This window comes from Thamnophis elegans, chromosome 8 (genome assembly GCF_009769535.1).
Source record: "Thamnophis elegans isolate rThaEle1 chromosome 8, rThaEle1.pri, whole genome shotgun sequence".
Taxonomy (NCBI): domain Eukaryota; kingdom Metazoa; phylum Chordata; class Lepidosauria; order Squamata; family Colubridae; genus Thamnophis; species Thamnophis elegans.
This window is the reverse complement of record NC_045548.1, coordinates 74479334-74504796: the sequence shown is the minus strand read 5'-3', so window position 1 is coordinate 74504796 and position 25463 is coordinate 74479334. Positions and strand designations below refer to the sequence as shown.

Here is a 25463-nt window from a genome sequence, read left to right as displayed (position 1 = left end):
ACATTGCCAAAAAGTATTCGCTCACCTGCCTTTACTCGCATATGAACTTACAGTATTTAACCTGTGATTATGTCTTCCCGACTGAATTGCTTAGTATTTCCCCCCCCCCCTTTGGATTCATTGTTGAGTCACTGACACTGCATTAGTGCCCATAATGTGGCTAGATATTTCCTTAGTCTACTCCATGCTTCATTCCTTTTTATTATCCTACAGATGCATATCAGTTATAACGTGACTTCTCCAAATTAATGACTTTTTTCATTATTCTTTGTGCTAATTATAGTTAGTCTGGATTTTATCAGACTGATTTTCATTTATCTGTTCTGTATTAATGTGAGTATTGGGTAGAGAATTTGTAACAACATCCATTAGACCAGTGTTTCTCAACCTTGGCAACTTGAAGATGTCCGGACTTCAACTCCCAGAATTCCCCAGCCAGCATTCGCCAATATGAGTTCATATGCGAGTAAAGGCAGGTGAGCGAATACCTTTGGCAATATAGTGTATGAGAACAGGGCCTCCTTTCCCCCTTTGTGGGTGATTCTCCCAGAAAATAGAAAGAGTGCAGAGAAGAGTGTAGAGAAGAGCAACAAAGATGATTAGGGGACTGGAGACTAAAACTTATGAAGAACGGTTGCAGGAACTGGGTATGTCTAGTTTAATAGAAAGAAGGACTAGGGGGAGACATGATAGCAGTGTTCCAATATCTCAGGGGCTGCCACAAAGAAGAGGGAGTCAAACTATTCTCCAAGGCACCTGAGGGTAGAAAAAGAAGCAATGGGTGGAAACTAATCAAGGAGAGAAGCAACTTAGAACTGAGGAGAAATTTCCTGACAGTCAGAACAATTAATCAGTGGAACAGAAGCTGCCTCCAGAAGTTGTGAATGCCCCAACACTGGAAGTCTTTAAGAAGATGTTGGATAGTCATTTGTCTGGAATAGAATAGGGTTTCCTGCCTAGGCAGGGGGTTGGACTAGATGACCTCCAAGGTCCCTTCCAACTCTGCTATTGTATTGTATTTTATTGTATTGTATTAAAATGCACTGTTGGAGGATAAGAGGTGGAGAGGTGGAGTGGGGTGGATAAAGTTTGAAAAAAACTTTAAGGTTAACATTGCAGATGTTAAATAGACAGATTAAACACATACAGTAAATGCAAGAGTGATTTTTTCCCCCTGTAAATGAACTTAAAACATTCCTTCGTAACCTTGGGCTGTTCTTAAAGGTACAGAGAGGGAAGGAAAAAATAATGAACACAGTTTTCTTCACCCTGTTCTGCTGGCCAGGCAAACCCAGGGTAAAGGTATTTTTTTCTTTTTTTTAATAAAAAAAATTAATTTTTAATTTAAAACAAATACAACATCTTTCTTTACATGCTATAGAAAGTGTATCAGTTGGTTACAAAAAGACTTTTGTGCATCTCTTCCACAGTCAACAAACATAATTCATATTAACTTAAGTATTTTAAGTCAAATATTTATACATGTCACCATCATCATCTCTTCATTTTCATTTGACTATAATTGTTTAAGGGTCCTTTTTTTCATTGCTTTACCTGTGTTTCCTAACAATTTAAAATTCTTGTTTCTAGGGATCAGAGACACTTAACAATTGTAATTACCTCAAGGGCATACAAAGACTTTGCAACACACACACACACACACACACACACACACACACACACAAACACTCACACCAAGGAGAAAAGGAGAGGAAAACAGAACTGTAAGGTTTACACCCTGGTCATTCCCACCATAAATCTCAGTTAACTCAACTTAGGGAAGGCACGAATCTTAGCAAACATAGCATGTGGTTGAATGGAAAACAGAGAGGAAGAGAGAGAGAGAAAAAATATACATACAAACAAACAAAAATCCAACATTCCTATTTATATATTTTCCTTTTCTTTTTCTAAGTACCTTTATTTAGCCAAATTGGTTTTCCAGTTTCGTCCCTCGGAAAGCCCACTCTTCCACAATTTTTTGCTCACAACCTCTTATTCATACCGACCAGAATGGGCATCTGCCACTCATCCTATGCCATGAGCAAATCTCCTAAGGGGGTTCCTGTTACAATCGTCAAGCTACAGCTTCCCGTGTTCCCCTTCTGATGCGGGGCTCACTATGGCTTAGCCAGGTCTACCATCATCAGTTTTCAGATGGGAAAAAAACAACAACAGGAAGGACTCTAGTTCCTTGAGAGAGTACAGGCACCTCCTTTTGTAGGGAACACCAGCGTCAATTTTTGGACCAGAAAGGGGTGAGTATGGGCACCTCCTAACACTGCCATCAGTTTTCAGATGCTCGGGGGTCTGGGAGGACCTGCTGATTTTCCTAAGCATACAAGTATGGGCACCTCCTAAAACAGGGCTTTGTTCAGTAACTCGCCCAAATTCAACTGTCTCATTCACTTTTCCATTCCATTTTCACACAGCCTCTCCCTTTTCCCCAACAGGAGGTCCTGCTCTCTGGCCTGGCTCCCTATACTTTCCAGGCTTTGTTGGTAGAAGAGATCTTTCTGTGGTTAGGAAAGGCACAGAGGTAGCAGGATCCAGCTGTGATTGGGAGAAGAGTCCTCTCACACACAGAATCATAAAATTTTAAAAGTTACTCACCTTCTTTCCAGGCATCCAACACCCAGAACTACCTTTACTGCCCTTGTTCCAAATGGCCAAGGTCTGGGGGAACTCACCCACAGACTCAGTAGGTCTATTGCCAGCAAGGGAGGATTACCCGGGCCAAGTCCATTGGTCAGGTTAGCTTTGAGTCCTATCTTGGGGTTCCAAATTGTGGGAACAAATATCCATCTGGTTCAGTTCCCAGCTGGGAAAACGACACTGGAAACATGGAGGCTGATTGGAAAGATGGTTTATTGATGAAGAAGAACCACATGGGCTGGTGGTTCTTAGAAGTTGACAAAATGGATTTGAGAGTGGGATTTTTTAAGTATCTTCTTTGTGCTTCGCTCTTGAGCTTCCTGTTCCTGTGCAAGAGCATGTATTCTATTGGCTGTTGTAAGATTCCTATGGGGTCATGTAGGGGTCATAACTGGCTCTATAGGCAAAAGAGGAAATGCAAATCCTGTCTGAGTTCCCAGGTTTGGTTGAAGTTTGTACTGCTCTGGGGGTGATGCAATGAAGGGCCTTGTGTTCTGAAAGAGTGTTGGGCAATTCCTATTGTGGCTTAATGGCTTTGTCCTCTGTTGGTTCTTGAGTGAGGGCTACTCTTACCAGTCTGCCTTTGTTCGGACTTTGCTGCAGGGAGTTTCAAAACATCCTGTCTCGAATGTATTCCAAATTTTCATTTCTAAAAGGTGGCTTCCTCAGTTTTTGCTTGGGGTTGGGAAACTGGGGCTGTTTCCTGCTTCTAAAAACATGTTTCTCCATTTCTCCCTTTGGGGAAATATATTATTCTGCCTTTTTAATATTTCCCAAACAATTTCATTCTTCTAGGAGGGGTGTGTGTGCTGACTTTCTACAGATTTATGTTTATGCTTTTATTGTATTGTAAGTCTCCCAGAAAATAAGCATTTTCAAGCAGGCAAGAAGGACTTAAATAACTACCAATAACATTTAATGGCTTATGTTTAATATAACACATCCTTCTATGTGCTTAATAAGTGCATGCATAGCATCCTTCACAAATCATTTTTGTTTTGAAAAAGATTCAAATGTCTGCAATAGGTTCTTCCTTCACCAGAGGGAAAAACATAACTAAAGATAATTTTGCTTTTCTTGTTCATACTTTAGTTTTAGAGGTAGGTATGTGAAAGTTTAGAAAACAAAACAAAAACCTTGGAAAATGTGCTATTTTGCTATTTTTCAGGGTGAATCTGGCTCCCCAGGACCCTCTGGCATAAACGGAGAAAGGGTAAGTATTGTTTATGCCAAAGTAGTCTGTTAAGGTTAATTTGTTATTTGTTAGATATATAATTACTTTGCTTCTGAATGCTCAAGGCAGCTTACATGGAAATCTCCCTTTATTATATAATCACAATAACATTCTATGGCAGTGTTGGTGAACCTTTTCAACACCGAGTACCGCGTGTGTGCATACCAGAAACCGGAAGAGCAGCTGCCTGGTGCACATGCGCATCCTGGGAAGATACCTTCTGGTTTCCGATGCATGCTTGTGCACTGGCCACCTGATTTTCCGATTTTTGGTGTGCATGCATGTGCGAAGACTAGCTGGCCGATGCGCATGTACATACCAGAAACTGGAAAATCATCTTCCCAATGCCGGGTGGCTACTCTTCCAGTTTCTGGCACTCCCGTGCATGTGAAAATCAACTGGCAGATGCACCAGAACCTGGAAGAGCAGCAGCAATGGCTTGTGTGCCCAGAGAGATTGGATTTGGATTTTATTCAATTTGTAGGCCGCCCTATTCCCCGAAGGGACTCAGGGCGGCTGAACAAAGCCAAGGGAGGGGAAATTACAAAAAATAAGACAAAGACAATCTTTGCATGTCACTTCCAGCACACATGTCATAGTTTCGCCATCACGGCTCTATGGAAATAGTTGAGCTGATTGTGAGTGAGTGGCTCAAGGTTCTCCTTGAAATTGTTATGTGTCAAGGTGGACAATCTGGATTTTCCTGGTCTTAGTCCTACAACTGTAACCACTACTCCTCACTTACAGTGCTATTTCTAAGTGGTCCTTTTATTGAAGCAAAAATCCTCCCCAAAACATCCAGCAGTCAACAATGTATCTACAGCAGTGTTGGCAGCCACATTAATTGGAAAGATTAAGAGGATAGATGTGGAAGGCCTCAAAATAATATTTGTGTAACCCATATTGGATGCTAAAAATGAAATGAAACTTTGGCAGAAGTTGCCTAGTAGGATGGGTAAATCATGCCAGAACCAGTGGTAGGATTCATTTCCTTTTACTACCAGTTCTGAGGGTGTGGCTTGGTGGGCGTGGTAGGGGAAGGATACTGTAAAATCCCCATTCCCTCCTGATCAGCTGGGACTCGGAAGGCAGAGAATAGATGGGGGCGGGGCCAATGAGAAGAAGTATTTATCAGTTCTCCAAACTACTCAAAAATGTTCTCTACTGGTTCTCCAGAACTGGTCAGAACCTGCTGAATCCCACCTCTGGTCAGAACCACAACAAGTTGAGTTGTGTGTAGAATGTGTGAACACACACACATACACACATACACACACGTTTGTCAAATTGCTGAATCAATTCAGGGGCACCTAATCTGATTCGCTGCATTTAATTCATGGAGTAATAAAACTCTCGAATGGTTACATTCGGGGGGGGGGGGAATCAAACTGAAATTTCAGATCAGTTATTTTTTCTACAACTCTAGTAAGTAAGTACCAATTATCTGGACATACCTTTAACAATCTTTGGACCATTATGTTATTATCCACTTTTAATGTCAATAATTTTTAATTATATTTTAATGTTAGTATTTTTTTTTAATATAGTGTAAAAACTAATGTGTATTGCTGGTGTTTGACCGTAATAAAGATTTTACTTACTTACTTACTTTCTACAACTCTGAGGATATTATATTCCCTTTTAGGGTGAAGCTGGTCTTCCAGGCCCACCTGGTTTACCTGGTCTAAGAGGAGAAAAAGGAAACCAGGTACGTAATCCAGGATGGCTACAAGCTTTGGTTTAATTCATGAATGAATGGAAACTTCTACTTGGAGAACAATTGGTATCTGTCAAACTTCTAGACCAGGGCTTGGCAATTAATTTTCACAAGGGGCCACGTTGGAAACTGGGACTGTCAAGGGCCTCCACCATTGACCCACTCTCTGCTGCCCCGCTGTCCTACAGTCCCAAAATAACATAAAGACCCTGTTTTCCCAAAATAAGCCCTCCCTGGATAATAAGCCCCATTGAGTTTTTGAGTGTGCGTGCTAAAATAAGCCCTCTCCAAAAATGAACCCTCCCCCAAAATATTACAGCACAGCAGCAGCCATGAGGTAGCCACACTTGCCATCCCCTGCACCTCAAAAATAATAAGACCTCCCCAAAAATAAGGCCAAGTGCTTATTTTTTGGGGTCAAAAGAAAATAGGACCCTGTCTTATTTTCGGGAAAACACGGTATAAATTACAAAAAATTATTAGGAAATAACTAATTATGGGCAAATCTTTCTTATTTTGCTTTTCATTACTGCCTGGAAATAATGAACATTTTTCTTGAGGCAATGACATTAATCAATGGCCTTGTCAACGTCTATTGTAATATCCTGAGAAGATCTGAGAAGCGTACCACCATTTATCTTAGGAATGGAGAATGGAGACCCCTCTGCTGCCTTCCAACCTCCTTCTTGCAGACTGTGTTGTGATACCAATTTAAAGGTCAAACCACAGAAGGGCCAAGTCACCCAGAATTTCTTCAAACTTAATGCTCTCCAAGTCAACTCCTAACCCATCCAACCTTTAAATCAAGTCCAGAAATTCCGACCCTGATCACTTCTAAGGCATCACCATCAGACCTGAGTTGGACTTAGCTACTGCCCAAAGTAAAACAAGAAGTGTTTTGCACATGTTTGCACATGTATGCACTATATACATGTACAAAGGTACAAACTCTTGGGTTATTTGTGTTTACAGGGTGAAAAAGGAAGAGCTGGACTTGCTGGCTTCAAAGGTGACAGAGGAGAAAAGGTAAGTTATCTGCTAACTGATAAAATCCCAAGGTGTATACACACACTGATAAATTCATTTGTTTGGAGGTCACATCATTGTTTGTGTATGACCCACACCAGGCCATACATACTTATAGGATTATTAACTGCATTGAACACAGTGGATAGATGATAAGACAGACACCCCCAAATTTATGCTATTGAACATTCAATGATTGGATATTAGAACTATCAATCAAAGCAAATCCAGTTTCAATTTCAGATTAACCACATTAATTTGATTAAAAATCAAGGTCTTTTGTAAGGATTTCATGGGTTCTTACTTGCAAACCATACAGAGTTGTTCTGACCCCCCCCCCCTTTCCGGCCTGTGAGTAATGCAGACACAGGCTTGGCTATTTGCCACTCTTTAATCACAGGAATTACAACTCCATTGGCTGAAAGCCCAGACAACATTCTCATGCAAGAAGAGTTGCCAGCAACCCAAACCAAACAGAATGGAAATACAAAACAGACCAGACAAGAGTTCCTCAAGACTGTTACGAACGGTTGTGTCCTGCAAAAGGACCCTTCCCAATTTCTCACTTATATACTCTCTTGGGAGGGGCCAAGCCACAACCACCTGGGCTTGATTATCTCTTATGAGTCTGCCTCCGCAGCTGCAGCTTCTGTTTCTTCGCCCTCCTTTGTCTTGCGTCAGGAACAAACTGCCTTGAGTCCTCCCCACTGCCCCATGCCTCAGGCGCCTCCTGGTGGCCAACCAGCCTCTCTGGTCCCTGCTCTGAGTCTGAACCCTGCCCAGGTCCTCCACATCTTCCATAGCAGACTCATAGGGTTCCTCGCTATCCGATTAATTATTATTAAATGGGGAAAGTACAGAGACTTTCAAAATAATGAAATGAGTAAGGCAGGGCTGCCCACTATCATCTCTCCTCTTTATCCTGGCACTTGAAAGTCTGCTAATAAGAATTAGATGAAATTCAGAGATAAGAGGAACTAAAATTAAAAGAGACGAGTATAAAATTCCGGCCTTTGCAGATGATTTGGTATTCATTAAAGAAGATCTGCTAGAAACAGGAAGTAGTTTAATTCAAGAATTAGAAAAATATGGAGACGCAGCAGGGCTAAAGATTAATAGAGAAAAGACTAAAATGATAACTAAAAATTTGAAGGAAGAACAAAATAAAGAATTAGAAAGGATAATAGGACTTCAAGTGACAAAGAAAGTTAAATATCTTGGAATATGGCTAACTGCAAAGTGCTCAACTATAAAAGAAAATAATTATACAAAATTAATGCAACAAATAAAAAAAAGATCTAGAATTATGGGGAAAACTACAACTATCATTATTAGGGAAAATAGCAGAGATAAAAATGAATGTATTACCGAGACTTCTGTACTTATTTCAAACAATCCCCATAAAATTAGAGAATTTTTAAAATTCAATTGAACAAGATTATATTAAAATTTATATGGTAAGGGAAGAAAGCCAGGATAAAGTTGAAAGCTCTTCAGGATGACAGAAGCAGAGGTGGTATGGGACTCCCTGACTGGGAGCTTTATTATAAAGCAGCAGTGTTAACATGGATTAGAGATTGGATAATGTAGCAATATAAATATGTGATTACTATTTATTAGATTTATGGCAGATCCTCTCCTTATTGGAAGATGAATTTTTATACCATAGTTTACATTCAGATATGAAATTGAGTTTCCATTTCTTTTTTTAATCTCTCCTCCCTTCCTTCCTTCCTTCCTTCCTTCCTTCCTTCCTTCCTTTCTCTCTACCTCCCTACTCCATACCTTTCTCTTTCCCTTTTTCCTTCCTAGGGTGAAATTGGTGCTCCTGGCCTCCCAGGTCAACCTGGAAAAGTAAGTAGAACTGCAGTTAAAAAGCTATAAAGACACCTAATTAATCTTGGTTAATTTCAATAACTAAGCAGGATTAAAGCCCATTATTTCCCATTAGAGTAATCCTACCACTATAGACTATAGACCGTATCTGTTTGTTCACTTTGAAAATCACAGGAAGTACAATTTACCATAAGTGTTTTTCTCTTAAGAAAAACTAAGGATTATAAATGGAATGAGGGGAAGAAATGAACCAATGATTCTGAAAATCAAAGTTTCTTCTGTTCTTTAAAGTGAAGATGTGCTTCAGTCAGCCAACAGCATTACTTGTTTTGTGTGGCCTGAAGGCCTATAAAAAAAACAACAACATATACTCCTACAAAATGTTGGCATTGTGTTGCAAGCTTTTGTGAAGCATAATTGCACAATGCGTAGCCCTCCATGGAGATGCTGAGCCACAATTCTTGTTGCCCGTCAATACGTAATGCTGAGCATTGAAATTTAATACATCTGGAGACCTTTGTTGTATTTTTGAACTATTTTGAAATAATAATAAAAAGGAGTATTATCACATATTTATCACTGTAATGCAATCAACATTATGTTGTTGCTGTTATTATTTTATAAAGTTGATCCTGAAATCTCTTATTTTCATTTTTTTGCACTTTAGACTACTCTATTTACACCAAGGCCTAGTATTCCTGTAAGTAATTTTTTTAATTCTTTGATGTTCTATGGTTATGCTTATATTTAACATGTTTACGTGAGCAAACTGTATTAAACTTTAAACAACGGAATTTCACGTATATGTACTTTTCAAGAGGATATACATAAAGAACAGAAGCTGATGCAGTTCCTATTTAAAATGGAAAGGAAGATCCTGAAAACATCCATGGAAGACAAGAACTCATAGGCATCTGGGATCTTATAACATCAGACCTTCAATTGGATAAAATGAAGCTCTGGGATGGCCAGAGATGATATGGATGTCCACCTAACATGAATAAAACCTACAGGTTCCATCTCTACTTTAGCTCCATCAGCAAGATTTCACATTGCCAGTAATAGATCTGAACTGAAATCCAGAGTTTGAGTGACATTTTCTCTCTGTAATTTTAGGTCATTCGCTGAAAGCAAGTCGACCTACTTAAAAAAAAAAGATTAAATCTGTTGATACATCATCATCATTCTGTACGATATACAAAAGGAAAATTTTGCCTCTTGGTTACCAAATCCAGTTTTTTCCTGATCCCTCTATTTTAACAGATGTAATAGCCATACTTTTGCCAATCTTCTTTTCAATCTGCCTTAAAATATTTCAAAACAAACAAAGAAGAACAATTGAAGGCAGGGAATATCAGGCTGCTTCCCAAGATTACAAATTCCTGCCTTAGTTTCTACAACAATAAGAGCTTCTTTTTATCCTTAGTGTAATCCTTCTCCTTAATCTAATTATTACAAAATATTGTACTTTAGGTAACACTGCAGTTTCATAAGGGATTATAAGCTTGCAAAAGTATTGTTAATATTTTCCCAAGTGAGCAATCAGATAAACTGTTAGTAAATTAAAGACAGTTCAAATAGTTTGCCTTAATTTAGATAGCTCACATTTCCCTGTCATGTTCCTCTAAACCAGTAGAGGGCAGCAGATGTTCTTCATAAAAATAGTCTTATTTAAATTCTCTCTGAAAGTTTATCTTGTTTATTATCTGTATTGGTTTCCCACCGCAATGAATTGAAAATTAAGTGAATTGATGCAGCCATGTTACAGGTAGTCCTCAATTTATAAACACATTCGAGCCCAAAATTTATGTTGCTGAGTGAGACTTTTGGGAAGTGAGCTTTGCCCCATTTACGAACCTTTCTGGCCACAGTTGTTAAGTGAATCACTGCAGTTGTTGAGTTAGTAATATGGTTGTTAAGTGAATCTGGCTTTTCCATTGGCTTTGCCTGTGAGAAGGTCGCAAAAGGGGATCGCATGAACCTTGGACACTGCAACCGTCATGAATATAAACCAGTTGTCAAGCATCCAAATGTCAATCACATGACCATGGGAATGCTGCAACGGTCATAAGTATGAAAACTGGTCAGAAGTGGCTTTTTTTCAGTGTTGTTGTAACTTTGTGCTTTACTTAGATATTTAGATTCAGCAAAACCCTTTAAAACAATAGCATAGGTCAGTGATGGATAAACTTTTCCCCATCACATGGCAAAAACGGGGAGAGCACAGGGCGTGTCTTCCACAAGCGTTCCCAGACCCATAATTCTATGCGGTTCCACCACAAATCCGCGAAGCCCTTATCCGCGGAGACATAAGCGTGAAGATTAATTCGCGCCGTTCTAAGCGCTAAGGAAAAATGTGACCCTACCGCGATGACATAATCGCGGAGGGCAAATTCGCGCATTCCCAAGCACTCAGTACCCTAAACCTAACCCTAACCCTAACCCTAAACCTAAACCTAAACTTAACGCTAAACCTAACGCTAAACCTAACGCTAAACCTAACGCTAAACCTAACCCTAAACATAAACCTAACTCTAAACCTAACCCTAACCCTAACCCTAAACCTAAACTTCACCCTAAACCTAACCCTAAAACAAACCCCTAAACCTAATCCTAACGCTTACCTTAATTGAAGTTGGCTTTCTGCCGCGGCGCCGTTTTAAAGCGCCCTTCTGTTGCTACGCTGTTGTCGCGGTAGTGATGACGCGCGGTGATGACGTCACGGTTTTAGCGCCGCGATTTTATCACCGTGATTTTGACGAGCGCAGTTTTGTCGTGCCACGATTCTATGCATGGGTCCCCTGCCCTCTCCCCATTTTTGGCTGGTGATGGAGCCCTTTTTCGCCCTTTCCAGGCTCCAGAGACATTCTAGGAACCTGGGGAGGGCAAAAATGCCCCCCCCTCCCAAGGCCCTCCATGAAAAATGGCCCTCCTCCTGGCAACCCGGAAGTCAGTTCCCAAACTTCCGGGTTATCTGTAGAGGCAGTTTCTCCCTCCGGAGACTCTAGGGAAAATGGCCGAAAATGAAGGCTGAAGTCAGCTGGAGCTGACAGGCCAATGCCTCGCGTGCCCTAACAAATGGCACAGGTGGCACGTGTGCCATAAGTTCGCCCTCACGGGAATAGGTGTTGCCTGTTCATCCACCCTCTTTCTAAGGGGTAGATTTCTGCTACAGCATTTTTTTCCCACTGTGGAATTTGTGTTTTGTAGTATTTTTCCACTGGGAAAAAAAATGCACAATATTCATGGACTTTGGGGGGATTAGAGAGTTCGAGATGGAAGCTGTCCAGAACTTTATGATGCTTAATTCGTGTACTTAATAGAACTTCATCAGCTGTACCCTGAAAAATGACAATGTCAAGCCACTTCTATAGTGGCTTTGCTAAGAAAACTACAGGAAATTGTCCGTGTCAGGCCCAAGTATCAGAGATGATACAGTGAGATCTGATGAAGTCCAGTTCTTTGTTTACAGCTAATGGGAGCTGAGGTGGCGCAGTGGTTAGAGTGCAGTCCTGCAGGCTACTTCAGCTGACTGCTAGCTGCAGTTCAGCAGTTCAAATCTCACCGGCTCAAGGTTGACTCAGACTTCCATCTTTCCGAGGTGTTTAAAATGAGGGCCCAGATTGTTGGGGACAATATGCTGACTCTATAAATCGCTTAGAGAGGACTGTAAATGAAGGGGTATATAAGTCTAAGTGCTATTGCTAATAGACAGAATCTTGCCAGACTAAAGTTATAACCTTTTAACCTAACTAATATATCCTGGAAGTTTCTAAGGCTATCCTGAACCTTTTCCTCCACACCCTACCCAGTTTAGGACTGTGCAGTCTCTTCTTTTGGACCTCTGCGGAATGTGCTGTCTCCACCATGGGAAATTGCAGTCCTACTGCTGACATTCCCTCGCCTCTTCTTCTCCTTCAGTTGCATATCCCATCATAGTCCATGAAGTCACTACAAGTCAAGCTTGACTCTAGGGAGACGCTATTTTTAACCACTCTCACAAGATATGGAATCAGACCATGTCCCTGCAAAGTTTCCTGTGGCCATTTTAATTAATATGAGTGTCACCTTCGGAACAGAAGAAGCAATTCAGCAACTGGAATGGACTTGAATTTCTATCTCTTCACAGATAGGAGCTGTAGGATTCTGGTGCCATGGAGGCTGTCGTCTTTACCAGTTCTATCGCTCTTTATCTAAACAAACATACAATTCTTTTCTTTTACTTACTCAAGGGAGAACAAGGGCCAAAAGGTGAAAAAGGTGATCGTGGAGAACGAGGTGAACCCGTAAGCATATTATTATATTCTTTCTTTTCAGATAAACCAGGGGGGGGGTCAGCAAACTGCAGCTCTGGAGCCGCATGTGGCTCTTTCCTCCCTCTGCTGCGGCTCCGTCACCGGTCAGTGACGCAATTTTGAGAGGAGCTTCCGGGGGGGGGGGGGGGACAGAGAAGCACAGTGTGCCAGGAGAAGACTCTAGACTCTATGGCAAGGTGAGGGTTTTCCAGTTGTCTCCACAATTGATAGGGCTTTGGGTTATGACTTTTTCTTAGATCAAGATACTCAGAATCACTACAGTGGAAAAAAAGTTACATAAAACTGAGATCATTTATGTGTCCTTTTCTGTCTCTTCCTTTCTATAGGGAGAACGAGGTGTTCCAGGAGAACAGGGTCCGATCGGACCAGTTGGACAGCCGGTACATTAAGCTAAAACGAAACCACTAAATTAGCTCATATATTGATATATGCTAAAGGTAAAAGTTCTCCCGCACATGTGTGCTGGTCATTTCCGGCTCCAGGGAGTGGTGCTCAACTCTGTTTCAAAACCCAAGAGCCAGCGCTGTCCAAAGATCAATCCATGGTCAGGTGGCCGGCATGACTAAATGCCAAAGGCGCAGGGAACGCTGTTACCTTCCCACCAAAGGTGGTCCCTATTTTTCTACTTGCATTTTTTCGAACTGCTAGGTTGGCAGAAGCTGGGACAAGTAACGGGAGCTCACTCTGTTACAAGCTCAGCATCTTAGCCACTGAGTCCCATTGATGTATATATGATAGGGTGATACAAGCTATTCATAGGATCACTGCTTAAGACATTGATATACCTAACCTAAAGTTCTCTTGTACTGTCTGAATTGGCAATCCCAACTGAGCTGACTTTTCTGTATGGGTTGGCATGCTTAGCCCATGTGAGGAGATGGCCATCCAAAAGCTTCAGGAAGACATGCTCTCCTTCGAAGTCAGATGACCAATAACAAAAACTGATCTTTAAGAGGTTTACAAGTTACAAGTTACAAGTCTCTCTCTCTCTCTCTCTCTCTCTCTCTCTCTCTCTCTCTCTCTCTCTCTCTCTCTCTCTCTCTCCCTCCCTCCCTCCCTCCCTCCCTCTCTCTGTCTCTCTCTCTCTCTCCTCCCACCATCTATGGAGAGAAATCACAATGGTTACACAATATGGAATGAGATTTGGAATGGAACTGATTCAGTGTGGATATATATATATATATAGATAGATAGATAGATAGATAGATATAGATATAGATATAGATATATATATATGTGTGTGTGTGCGTGTGTGTGTGCGTGTGTGTGTGTGGTATTTGTGCTGATAAATAAATAAAGGGAGACTAGTATAGATCTATTTCAAACTATTTAGCTCTTATCAGGTAGCCATACCTTTCCTGGGATTCGAAATACCACACAAATATAACAAAGCCAACAGTAAAAATATTGGGTTTCTGTCGTGATGGACTCTTGTGACGAGCCGATTGACAGATAATGGAAGCAGTTAGCTTCCTCCCATAATTAGGGCATAGCAGGGGTTGTGACACTAAATATATATAATAGATACCTTTCACCCTGGCTTCGCTGATAACAGATAAGAGCTGTGGCCTAATGGCTAAGATGTCTGCCTAGTATGTAATATAGCCCAGGTTCAAATCCCAGTAAGGGTATGGCTAGCTGATGAGAGCTAAATAGCTTGAAATAGATCTATACTAGTCTCCCTTTATTTATTTATCAGCACAAATACACACATACACACACACTCACACACACACATACAAACACTTTTTTGCTCATAAATAAATGAAGGGAGACTAGTATAGATCTATTTCAAGCTATTTAGCTCTCATCAGCTAGCCATACCCTTGCTGGGATTTACCCTTACTATATATATATAGTCTTTAACTATGTGTACTTGAATATAGAATAAGCAAAGGTTGTAATTTGTCACTCATTTTGATTGAATTTAAGATTCTAGGAACAGCTATTGTTAATCACGGACTTCATAAAGACTTCATGCTTTTCCAGTATATAATCAATTGCTGGTGATGGAAAGTCCAATATAATTGTTATGCTCGCTATGAACAAACATATCAGAGTAATTAAAATCTTCCATATATATATATAACTTTATTTCTTCTTCATTTTTTTCAACAATTTTCTATTTGTGTTTGAAAGTATCGTCTGTGTCTTGGTTGACCAGGTGATTGTGACCAACAACATTATAACTTTTGTTCTGCATCTTGTTGTTATCACATCTCCAAGTTCATTTATGTGGATTGCTGAGTAGGAATGGATGCCCTTAACACTCTTCCTTTCCTTCTGCTTCTGTTCCTTTTGAACAAATAGTATCCTTTAAAATCAGTTGATAAAGACCTAAGTATCTCAGCTTGATGCTCCGGTGTTATTATCTTTTGGTGAATGAAAGCAAGGAACCGCAGTATATTTTCCTTCAGCCATTAAAGGTCCTCTCACAGCTATCTTGGCACGGGTTCAACTTGCTTTATTGACTGCCTGAGCATCTGCATCTTTGACTCTTCTGTCTACTAGACTGAACCCTTGTTTCTTGTCTTTAGGGCCTGAAGGGACAAGAAGGGGAAGTAGGTCAACCTGGACCTCCAGGAGAAATTGTAAGTAGCTGCCTTAAGAATAGTTTTTTTTCTAGGTAGATCAAGGTTGAACAAACACTTGGATACTTAAGAGCCTTTCCATACCTCAACCAGGGTCATTGCAATGTTGATATTGGGAATCAATGATGGGTATGAGCATCAATATATTCTTCAAACCTGTGGCTATGGTTTATTTTAACAGGGTACCCCTGGACCTGCAGGACCATCTGGCCCACGTGGTTTGCCTGGGAATGTGGTGCGTATTCAGTGGCAAGGAAACAACTTTTTATCTGACAGAAGAGTAGAGTAGTTGTGAATTTGGTCACCAGCTAAATGCACACTGACTGTTCTGGTGGCACAAGTTCGTCCCCTTTGAGGGGGATACAATTTTACCTCCATCAACTGCACCCACAACCTGCATTATTTCCTCCTTGAAACCTATTCTCCTCCTCCTCCTCTTTTTCTTCTCCTCTTCCTTCCTTCCTTCTTTTTCTTCTCCTCCTCCACCACCTTTTTCACCTCCTCCTTGTTCTTCTTCTTGTTCTTCTTGTACTTCTCCTCCTCCTCCTCCTTCTTCTCCTCCACCACCTTTTCTCCTCCTCCTTATTCTTCTTGTTCTTCTCCTTCTCCTTCTTCTCCTCCTCCTCCTCCTTCCTTCTCCTCCTCCTTGTTGTTGTTCTTCTTCTTCTTCTCCTCCTCCCCCTCCCTCTTTTTCTCTTCCTTTTTCTTCTTGTTCCTGTTCTTCTTGTTCTTCTTCTTCTCCTCCTCCTCCTCCTTCTTCTCCACCACCTTTTCTTTTCCTCCTTATTCTTCTTGTTCTTCTTGTTCTTCTTCTCCTCCTCCTTCTTCTTCTTCTCCTCCTCCTCCTCCTCCTTCCTTCTCCTCCTCCTTGTTGATGTTGTTCTTCTTCTTATCCTCCTCCTCCCCCTCCTCCCTCTTTTTCTCCTCCTTGTTCTTCTTGTTCTTGTTCTCCTGGTTCTGTTTGTTCTTGTTCTCTTCCTCCTCCTCCTCCTCCTCCTCCTCCTCCTCCTCCACCACCACCACCTCCTCCTCCTCCTCCTCCACCACCACCACCACCACCACCACCACCACCACCACCACCACCACTTTTTTCTCCTCCTCCTTATTCTACTTGTTCTTCTCCTCTTCCTTCTCATCCTTCTCCTTACTCTCCTCCTCCTCCCCCATCTCCTCCCCCTCCACTCTTCCCCCTCTATTCCTCCCCCTCTACTACTTCCCACTCTCCCTCTCCCCCTCCCCCGCCCCCCTCTGCTCCTCCACCCTCTCCTCCTCCTCCATTCTGTGGGAACAAATCATCTTCCCACTAAAAGGAAAGGAATTTTGTGTAGGAAAATGATCCTTGCTGTCTTCTTATCCTCTCCACTTATTCCTCTCCACTTCAAAAGAGTGATGGACTTCGGTCACATTCTCTGAAAAAGGATTAGAGCCTGTTGTAAACATGCAAGACACAAAGCTATATTTTACTTCAACACGCAGCTGCAAGGATGTCTTTAATTGCTCTTGGATGAAAAAAGTACAGCATTTGCTGCTCAATGTAGCATACAAATATTTATGATCAACAGTTAACAGAGATATTTTTTTTAAAATGGGAAATGATGTACAAATGTCACAAAGAAATAAATGTGGGAGGTTTAATAAAAATGCTGTGGCATAATATTCACGACAAGTAATTAAAGGGATGGTTACAAACTATTTCCATTAGTTTATTTATTTGTTCATTTATTTATTTGCATCCTGCCTTTATTATTATTATTATTTTACAAATAACTCAAAGTAATTAACATATCAAACACACCTCCCTCCTCCTATTTTCACCACAATAACCCTGTGAAGTTATGCTGGGCTGAGATATAGTGACTGGCCACGAGTCACCCCCCAGCTTTCTTTTGGAGCTAAGACAGGGCTAGAAATCAATCTTTTGCTGATTGGTCCAAAGTCTCCCAGCTGGATATCAGGCCTAAGGAGAAACCAGAACTCACAGTCAGGGGTGGTATTCAGCCGGTTCAGACTGGCTCGGGTGAACCAGGAGCTCCGACTGGGCCTGCCCACCCACTCCTGCCCTATCCTGTCCTTTATTTCCTGCTTTCAAGCTCATCTCAATTGCGCTGCACAGCTGATTTCCCCCACCCCAGTTGTTTTACTTACCGTTGTTGACTTGGAAGCTGACCAGCTGAGCTTCTAAACGCCCCATTTTCAGTGCTGCGTGCGGGCGCAAGCCACACATGTAAAGCACTCTCTCACCGAACCGGCTTTTAAATCGACATCAGTCCACCACTGCTCATGGTTGTCTTGCTTTCTACCAGGGGTATCAGACTCCATCGTGTCACACAACGTACTGTGATGTCTTTTGCCTTTTTCAGTGCCAGGGTGGGCATGGCGTGCCTGTATCCCGCCCGCAGGCTGTGGGTTTAACAGGCCTGCATTAGATCAAACTGGCTCTTTATGTTTATTGTTGCAAATAGTCTATTTAATATTTTTTTTCACGTGCCTGAATCAAGTCCATATAACTCCCGATCAACTTGTTCATTAGCAAAATTTGATTTGTTGCATATTATTTCCTTTACAGGGTATACCAGGAGCTGCTGGTCAGCCAGGAATTGATGGACAAAAAGGAGAAAAGGTGAAAAGATGGATCCACAGCTAAAGTGTAATGATTATTTGCAGGAGGGAAAGGGTGAGGGCTAAACATTAAAAGGATTACAGGTAGTCCTTGACATGAATGCACTTGGAATTACCATCCCTAAGTCGTTAAATGAGTTGTGCCTGATTTAATGATCTTTTTAAGCATGCATAACATTATTAAGCAAATCACCATGGTCCTTAAACAAACCATGATATCATTAAGCAAATCTGACTTTTACTGTGGACTTTGCTGTTGGAAGATCCCTGGGAAGGTCGCAAATGGTGATCACATGATTCTGGGGTGCTGCACAACCATTGTAAATACACAATAGTTGTCAAGTGTTCAAATTTTGACCAGGGGACACTTGGGTGGTCGTAAGGGTGAGGAGTCAGTTTTTTTCCAGTGCTTTCATAACTATGAATGGTCACTAAATAGAACTGAGTATTTACTGGCCCGATGCCCTTCCTGTTGCCAATGAGGAGTTTTGTTCGGCAGATATATTCTCATTGTGCCCAGAGAGAGAAATATCTATCTCTACCTAGGATCAAACTCACAGCCTTCTGATTGAGAGGTTGTGAGCTCCGGTTCACCGACAAAACCGCGAAGCCCTTATCCACGCCGACATAAGCGTGGAGGGCAAATCCGCGCCGTCCGAAGTGCTAAGGAAAAAGGCGACCCTAGCGCAACGACATAACCGCGGAGGGCAAATCTGCGCCTTCCAAAGCACTCAGCACCCTAACCCTAACCCTAACCCTAACCCTAAACCTAACCCTAAACCTAACCCTAAACCTAACCCTAAACCTAACCCTAAACCTAACCCTAAACCTAACCCTAAACCTAACCCTAAACCTAACCCTAAACCTAACCTTAAACCTAACCCTAAACCTAACCCTAAACCTAACCCTAAACCTAACCCTAAACCTAACCCTAAACCTAACCTAACCCTAAACCTAACTCTAAACCTAACCCTAACCCTAACCCTAACCCTAACCCTAACCCTAACCTAACCCTAAACCTAACCCTAACCCTAAACCTAACCCTAAACCTAACCCTAAACCAAACCCCTAAACCTAATCCTAACCCTTACCTTAATTTAAATCGGCTTTCTGTCGCCGCGCTGTTGTCTCTGTGGTGATGACGTCGCGGTGATGACGTCGCAGCTTTAGCGACGCGGTTTTGTCGCCGCTATTTTGATGAGCGCGGTTTTGTCGGGCCACGGTGAGCTCCACCTCTAGGCCACTGCACCACTCTCAAGGACTACCTGTATAATATCATCAAATGCCACATCTCATACTTGGCATCAAACATTGTGATGCTAGTACGTAACGGTGACATTTGCCTGATGAAATTACCATGTAAAGGGTCATCATTTTGGCTTGCTGAAGATACTGCTTAAATAATATGCAAACCTTATTACGCATTAAACAAAGCAGTTACCCGTACACTCTTTTATCTCCTCTAGCTGTTGTTGTGCATGTCAAATATTGTCCTGCGTTAGCCGAACAGCAGTAAGCAGGGTAGCAATTAGTACTCTTCAGACAGTTTTATTAGCTGAGCCGTAGCAGATAATGCTAGAGCTATTGGTTGTAAATTAGGCAGAGAAACTCTGCAGGGGAGGTACCACTTCCTGTAGTTTGTAGCTGTGGTTTAAACACAGCCAAGAAGAGAGAGTCTTATAGTCTAAGGCCACAGACATCAACAATATCCAGGCTGGGGAATTGTAATCCAAATAGCTGCCTGTAGGACAAGAAATCAGGAGAAATCCAGGATGTGAAGTCAAAGGAATGCAGGTCTAACATTGAGAAAAGGATTTTGAACCTTTGTAGAATTAGAGGATTTAATGCCTTGTCCTGTAAAGGAGGTATGCCAATGTTGGCTGCTCAGCCCTCCTTAGCCAGAAATGTGTTTTAGGGCCTCCAGGTTCCCAAGTTGAAGATTAAACTCCTTATTCTCCAAATTGGTAATCATCACCTTCAATCATTGGGTCTCAGTCATCACTCCCAAGAGGCTCATAGTATATTTGTGTTGTGTTGCATGGAGCTGGTGGCAGACTCGGACGATGAGGAGGTTGGGGAAGAACTTGGGCCAGTTCTGGAGCCTGGGGAAGGCTCTGATGGATGATCTGCATCGGACGCAGAGTTAGAGACAGGGCCGTCTGACATTTCACAGCCACCATAGAGGCAGCTGCCTTTGGAGGCTGAGATGAGCGAGGAGGAAGAACAGCTGGGACCTGTTCCAAATGCACATATGCACAGAGTAGTTAGGAGAGGTGAACAACAGAGGACAAGGAATCGACTCGGGAAGCAAAGCACATGTGGATGTTGAATGTTCCCCTCCTGCCTGGGGAATAAATAGAAGGAAAGGGGAGTGGTTGTCGTAGGAGGCAACAGTTCGTATTTCTGAAGATTTTGATCATTGTTTTTTTTGCGCCACAAATACTGCTTGCCAGGACTTAATTTGGCTGGGAGCTCATGGCCTTGCAATTATTGCAAAAAAACTGATAAGATCTGTTACTGCAGTTAACTTCTTGAAGGACTACTGCCTGGACTTTTCCGTGGATGAATGCAATTGATTCACAAGCGGTAAATAAAGAGGGGCTTTTCGTGACAAGGAGTCTGTTCCTTGCTTCTGATAAGGCTGGGTCAGAACAATTTGCTACCTAACTGCAGGCTGAGACTGGAGGGGCGAGCGGCTACCAGGCCACAACATAGCCTGAGGGATGTGTTTTCCACATCCTACATTCACCTCATTGGTGGTTTCTTTGTTACGCAAGTAGAGAATGGATGGGTAAACCAAATAAATTCCATGTTTGAAGGAAAGCTGGCACAATGAGGCTATTGAAAGTCCAATGTGATGTGGACTAAATATTTGCAATCCAAATACTGAAGTGTTTACATTGATCTCCACAAGGTTTTGAGGAGCAAGTTCTAGAATTCTTTTTTTCTTGGCTTCTCTATTTAGGAGGAGCAGGTGACGAGCAATCCAGAGCTTCCCAGTTAAAATCCTTGATGTTGACGAAATGAAATAAGTAGAAGATACTGCCTGCCTCGTAGTCTGTCCTAATTGTCCTCTTATCCCCATTGTCTCTTCTGCAGGGAGAACCTGGTAAGGAAGGAAACTCAGGTCCACCTGGGCCTACAGGTGAACCAGGAGCTGTTGGAGAACCTGGATTATCTGGAAAGGGTCGAGATGGAGAAAGGGTAAAATTTAATTCCTAAACTATTTGTGTAAGCAAATGCTTACTTAAGAAGGCTCTTGAGAACCCTTTGGATTGCAAGTCGATCAAACCAGTCAATCCTAAGAGAAATCAGCTCTTACTGTCCTTTGGAAGGGCAGATGCTGAAGTTGAAGCTCAAATGCTTTGGCCACCTAATGAGAAGAGAGGACTCCTTCAAGAAGACCCTGATGTTGAGACAGATGGAACGGGGGAGAAGAAGGAGATGGCAGAGGATGAGATAGTTAAATAGTATCATCCACACAATGGATATAAATTTGGGGAGACTCCAGGAGACAGTGGAGAATGTGTGTGTGTGTGTCTGGCATGCCATGGGCCTTGGGGTTGGGAAAAGTCAGGCATGACTTAGTAACTGATCAACAAAAGCTTGTCAGTTTTGGAATAAGTATAAGTATAATCTTTATTGTCCTTGTACTTAAGTACAACGAAATTGGTTATTTTACAACGAATGATCTGATTGAACCAATTACTCATTTTGTGAGTTATGTAATTCCATTCCACAGTATTCTCTACTACTTAGTCATTGGTTTACCTGAACAATTTTTTTTAAAAAAAAATGCATTTTCAGCTGTCATCCTATGAACTGTCGCTCAGAAACACAATATCAGGGGAAAAAAGCATATTACAAAAGACTAGGTCGGAAATGCTTCTACCATTATTCATTCCTGTCAAGTTTTAATTTGATTGGGTTGCGTGTATCCTCCTGCTTCCTGGCAACCATCGGAGGAAAGAAAATGAAATTGGAAGAACAATAGGTTGAACAAATTATGAAATTAAAGACGAAAGCACAAAGTTTGTGAACTCCTGCAAACACAATTCTCTGTAATTCAGTGGTTGTGTTTGCCAATGATTTAGCGATTGACATAGCTGCTTTTCTGGGTTCATGAACTACACTGAATCAGTGGTGGGTTCCTACCGGTTTGGCCCGGTTTGGATGAACTGGTAGTGGTTTGATGACCTGGGTCGCTGGAACCGGCAGTGACCCAGGCCTGCCATGTCCCCGAACCAGTTCTCCCCGTGGCGCCATCGGTGCCGCCATCTTGTTTTTTTCCTTCTACGCGTGGACAGAGCAACTTTTATTGCACAACCATGAGCAAACTGGCAGTAGAGGCTGCCAGAACCCACTCCTGCACTGAATCATCAGCTAACCCAATAAGCTGTGTTTGTAGAAGTGTTATGCCACACATACACACATACTTTCATGCAAAACACTAAATAAAGTTAATTTATGTAATTTTGCTATAAGCATAAATATAACAAATTGAATGTAAATATGAATGTCCCATCAAGACTACGTTGAGTAACTGGTCTATTATTTCAGGATAGAATTTCCAAACAGAAATGTTTTCCATTGCATCTTAAGTCTATTAAATTGAGCGTTTCTTTGTAAGATATTAATCCCCCAAGGTCAGTGGTGGGATTCAGCCAGTTCGCACCTATTCGGGAGAACCGGTTGGTAACTTTCTAAGCAGTTCGGAGAACCGGTTGTTGGAAGAAATCTTTTGATTTTTTCACACTTTACAGGGCTAATCCTGTAAGGAAGGCAAGAAAGAAACATTCTGGTGTTATTTCTAGCCTAATCCTTATTACCCTGCTTACAGAAACTGCCTCTCCAGTTAACCCTTATTACCATTGTAACAACTAAAGCGAAGTGCCCATCAACCTGAGTGACACTGACTTGGTCACGCCCACATGATCACATGACCACAGAGCCCCACCTACCCAGCTGGACATTAGGGCAGAGAACTGGTTGGTAAATTATTTGAATCCCACCACTGCCCAAGGTTATGATTTCATCATCATTTAACAACCCCATAATCCCTTGCAGGGTGGAGTCTGGGCAACTGAATGGAGCTAGCCAAGTGTTTAATGGCCAGATGCCCTTCCTGTCACCAATGCAGAGTTTTCTTCAGCAGATACCATGTTTTCCCGAACATAAGGCAGGGTCTTATTTTCTTTTCAACCCCCCCCCCCGAAATAAATGCTTGGCCTTATTTTTGGGGAGGTCTTATTATTTTTGAGGTACAGAAGGTGGCGAGCGTGGTCACCTCATGGCTGCTGCTGTGTTGCAATATTTTTGGGGAGGGCTAATTTTTTGGGGAGGGCTTATTATAGCGCATGCGCTCAAAAGCCCAATTGGGCTCATTTTTCCGAGGAAGTCTTATTTTCAGGGAAACAGGATATATTTTTCATTGCGCCCAGAGAGAGAAATATCTGCCTCTATCTAGGCTTGAATTCACAGCCTCCTGATTGTGAGGCGAGATCTCCACCTCTAGGCCACCACAACACTCTGTTAAGGGATTATGATTTGTTCTTTGTAAATGGGTTCCCCCGCCCCACACATGTCAGTTCTTGAGAGTGAGCAGGTTCAGGGCTGGAATTTAGGTTCATTTTCAGAGGTCTAATAAATGGATGTATTTGGCTTTCCAGTTGGGATGATGGTGTTAACTTCTTTTACATCTGTGTGTCTTTATAGGGTGAAAGAGGTCCGCCAGGTCTACCTGGATCCTTTGGGCCTAAGGTGAGTACCTGCTTTGCCATTCAATGATAAATGGAAGTGTGTTTCCTGCTTTCAGAAGAACAGGTCTGGTCAGACATTATTTCAGGAGGACAGAAGTGAAAGATGTCATCTATTGCCCCCATCCTACTCAGATATGACCTCTACCCAAGGTCTCTCAATCAGATGTAATGGCTTCCCACCTCTGTTGGTGCAAATAATGCTGTTCTCCTCCATGTCTGGATACTGCTGGGCTTCTGGCCAGGGCATCTTCTATTATGTTCAGCAGAGGAACAACAAAAATACCCACCTTCCTTCCTTCCTTCCTTCCTTCCTTCCTTCCTTCCTTCCTTCCTTCCTTCCTTCCTTCCTTCCTTCTTCCTTCCTTCCTTCCTTCCTTCCTTCCTTCCTTCCTTCCTTCCTTCCTTCCTTCCTTTTCCCTAATAGCCCTTCCTATTGCTCGGATTAGCAATAGGAAGTATTATGAAACAGTTCTCCTATTTCCCTCCCACCAGTATTCAGAAGTCCTTCCCACAGAAGGTAATAGGACCAGAGGTGGGATTCTACTGGTTCGGACTGGTTTGAGTGAACCAGTAGCTCTGACTATTAGCTGGGAGCGAATCAGTTCGCTCTGACTTGGAAGTGGGCCCGCCTGCCCGCCCTTGCGCTATACACACTTCCTTTTCCAAAGCCCAGCTAATCGGCGTGGCGGAGTGGATTGCCGCGTCTCAGCTGTTTTCCTTGCCAGCTGTAATGCGGAATGTGAGTTTTCCGTAAAGAGTGCAACATGTGGGCAGTGAGCATGCACAATCAAAGCACACATTCAGCACGCTGGTTGTTAAACTGGTAGAATCCCACGCTTGAGTAGAACCTTTGTCTGTGAGTGATTGATTGAGGCAAGGGAATCCACTAATCACAGACTTTGATAATAATGATACAAGAGAGCTGGCAATCATTGCAGCAAACTAGAGGAAGGGATTGAAATCTGGAAAAGCTTCATTTTCAAGCATTTACAAATGCAAGCGATGAGATCTCATAGACGCAACACAAAAACTCTGGTATTGTAGTAGGGGACAGCATTAAACATAGCAGTGGTAAAATAATTGGGGGCTGATAATGAAATGTCAGTTTTACCTTTGAAACTGGAACTCATTTTTAATTGCAAAATAGAAAGCCATTTCAGGCTTGTCAGTGGAAATATTGATTTAAAGGTGAAGGGTCCCATCACAGATGAAAAATAATTTTGCACAAATTGGATGTTTTTTTCTGAATGGCTTATACTCTATTTCAAGTGAGTGCTTATATCTTGAGAAGTAACAGATACAATTTGTTTTAAAAAGAACAATGTGAATCTTTATAATAAAATTTTAATTACATTATATACAGCTAAATACATTCAGCGTTTTCATAATTGTGCAATATAGGTGTTACATATTCTTAACAATGCAAGATAAGTTCATTAGGTTTACATGTCAGTGTAGTTATACCCACATACTACAATAGCTCATCAAACCTTTGTAAAAACCAAGAGCAAAATTATTTTTTCTGCTAAATTCTCCAGTAGTTTAATAATTAAAAAACAACAACAACAACAAGGAAATAATGCTGAAGATAAATTCTGTCTATTCTGCCCAGTAAGGAAATTATTTGCAAAAAAAAATATGTAAATTTAAAGAGACATTCATGTAAAATGCATGAATGTATAAATCTGTATATTTCCACAACTCTTTGTA

General features: G+C 41.7%; 1 protein-coding gene across 1 annotated transcript in view; it reads left to right on the top strand.

Annotated features, from left to right (window-relative positions):
- The window catches only part of COL22A1 (collagen type XXII alpha 1 chain), a 179572-nt gene that overhangs the window by 103500 nt on the left and 50609 nt on the right, over positions 1–25463 (top strand). Inside the window, exons 27-38 of the mRNA XM_032223193.1 lie at positions 3824–3868; positions 5535–5597; positions 6579–6632; positions 8445–8486; positions 9136–9168; positions 12701–12754; positions 13111–13164; positions 15322–15375; positions 15557–15610; positions 17942–17995; positions 21094–21198; positions 23710–23754. Coding sequence (XP_032079084.1) covers positions 3824–3868; positions 5535–5597; positions 6579–6632; positions 8445–8486; positions 9136–9168; positions 12701–12754; positions 13111–13164; positions 15322–15375; positions 15557–15610; positions 17942–17995; positions 21094–21198; positions 23710–23754 — 657 coding nt within the window. The remainder of the gene's footprint in view (positions 1–3823; positions 3869–5534; positions 5598–6578; positions 6633–8444; positions 8487–9135; positions 9169–12700; positions 12755–13110; positions 13165–15321; positions 15376–15556; positions 15611–17941; positions 17996–21093; positions 21199–23709; positions 23755–25463) is intronic.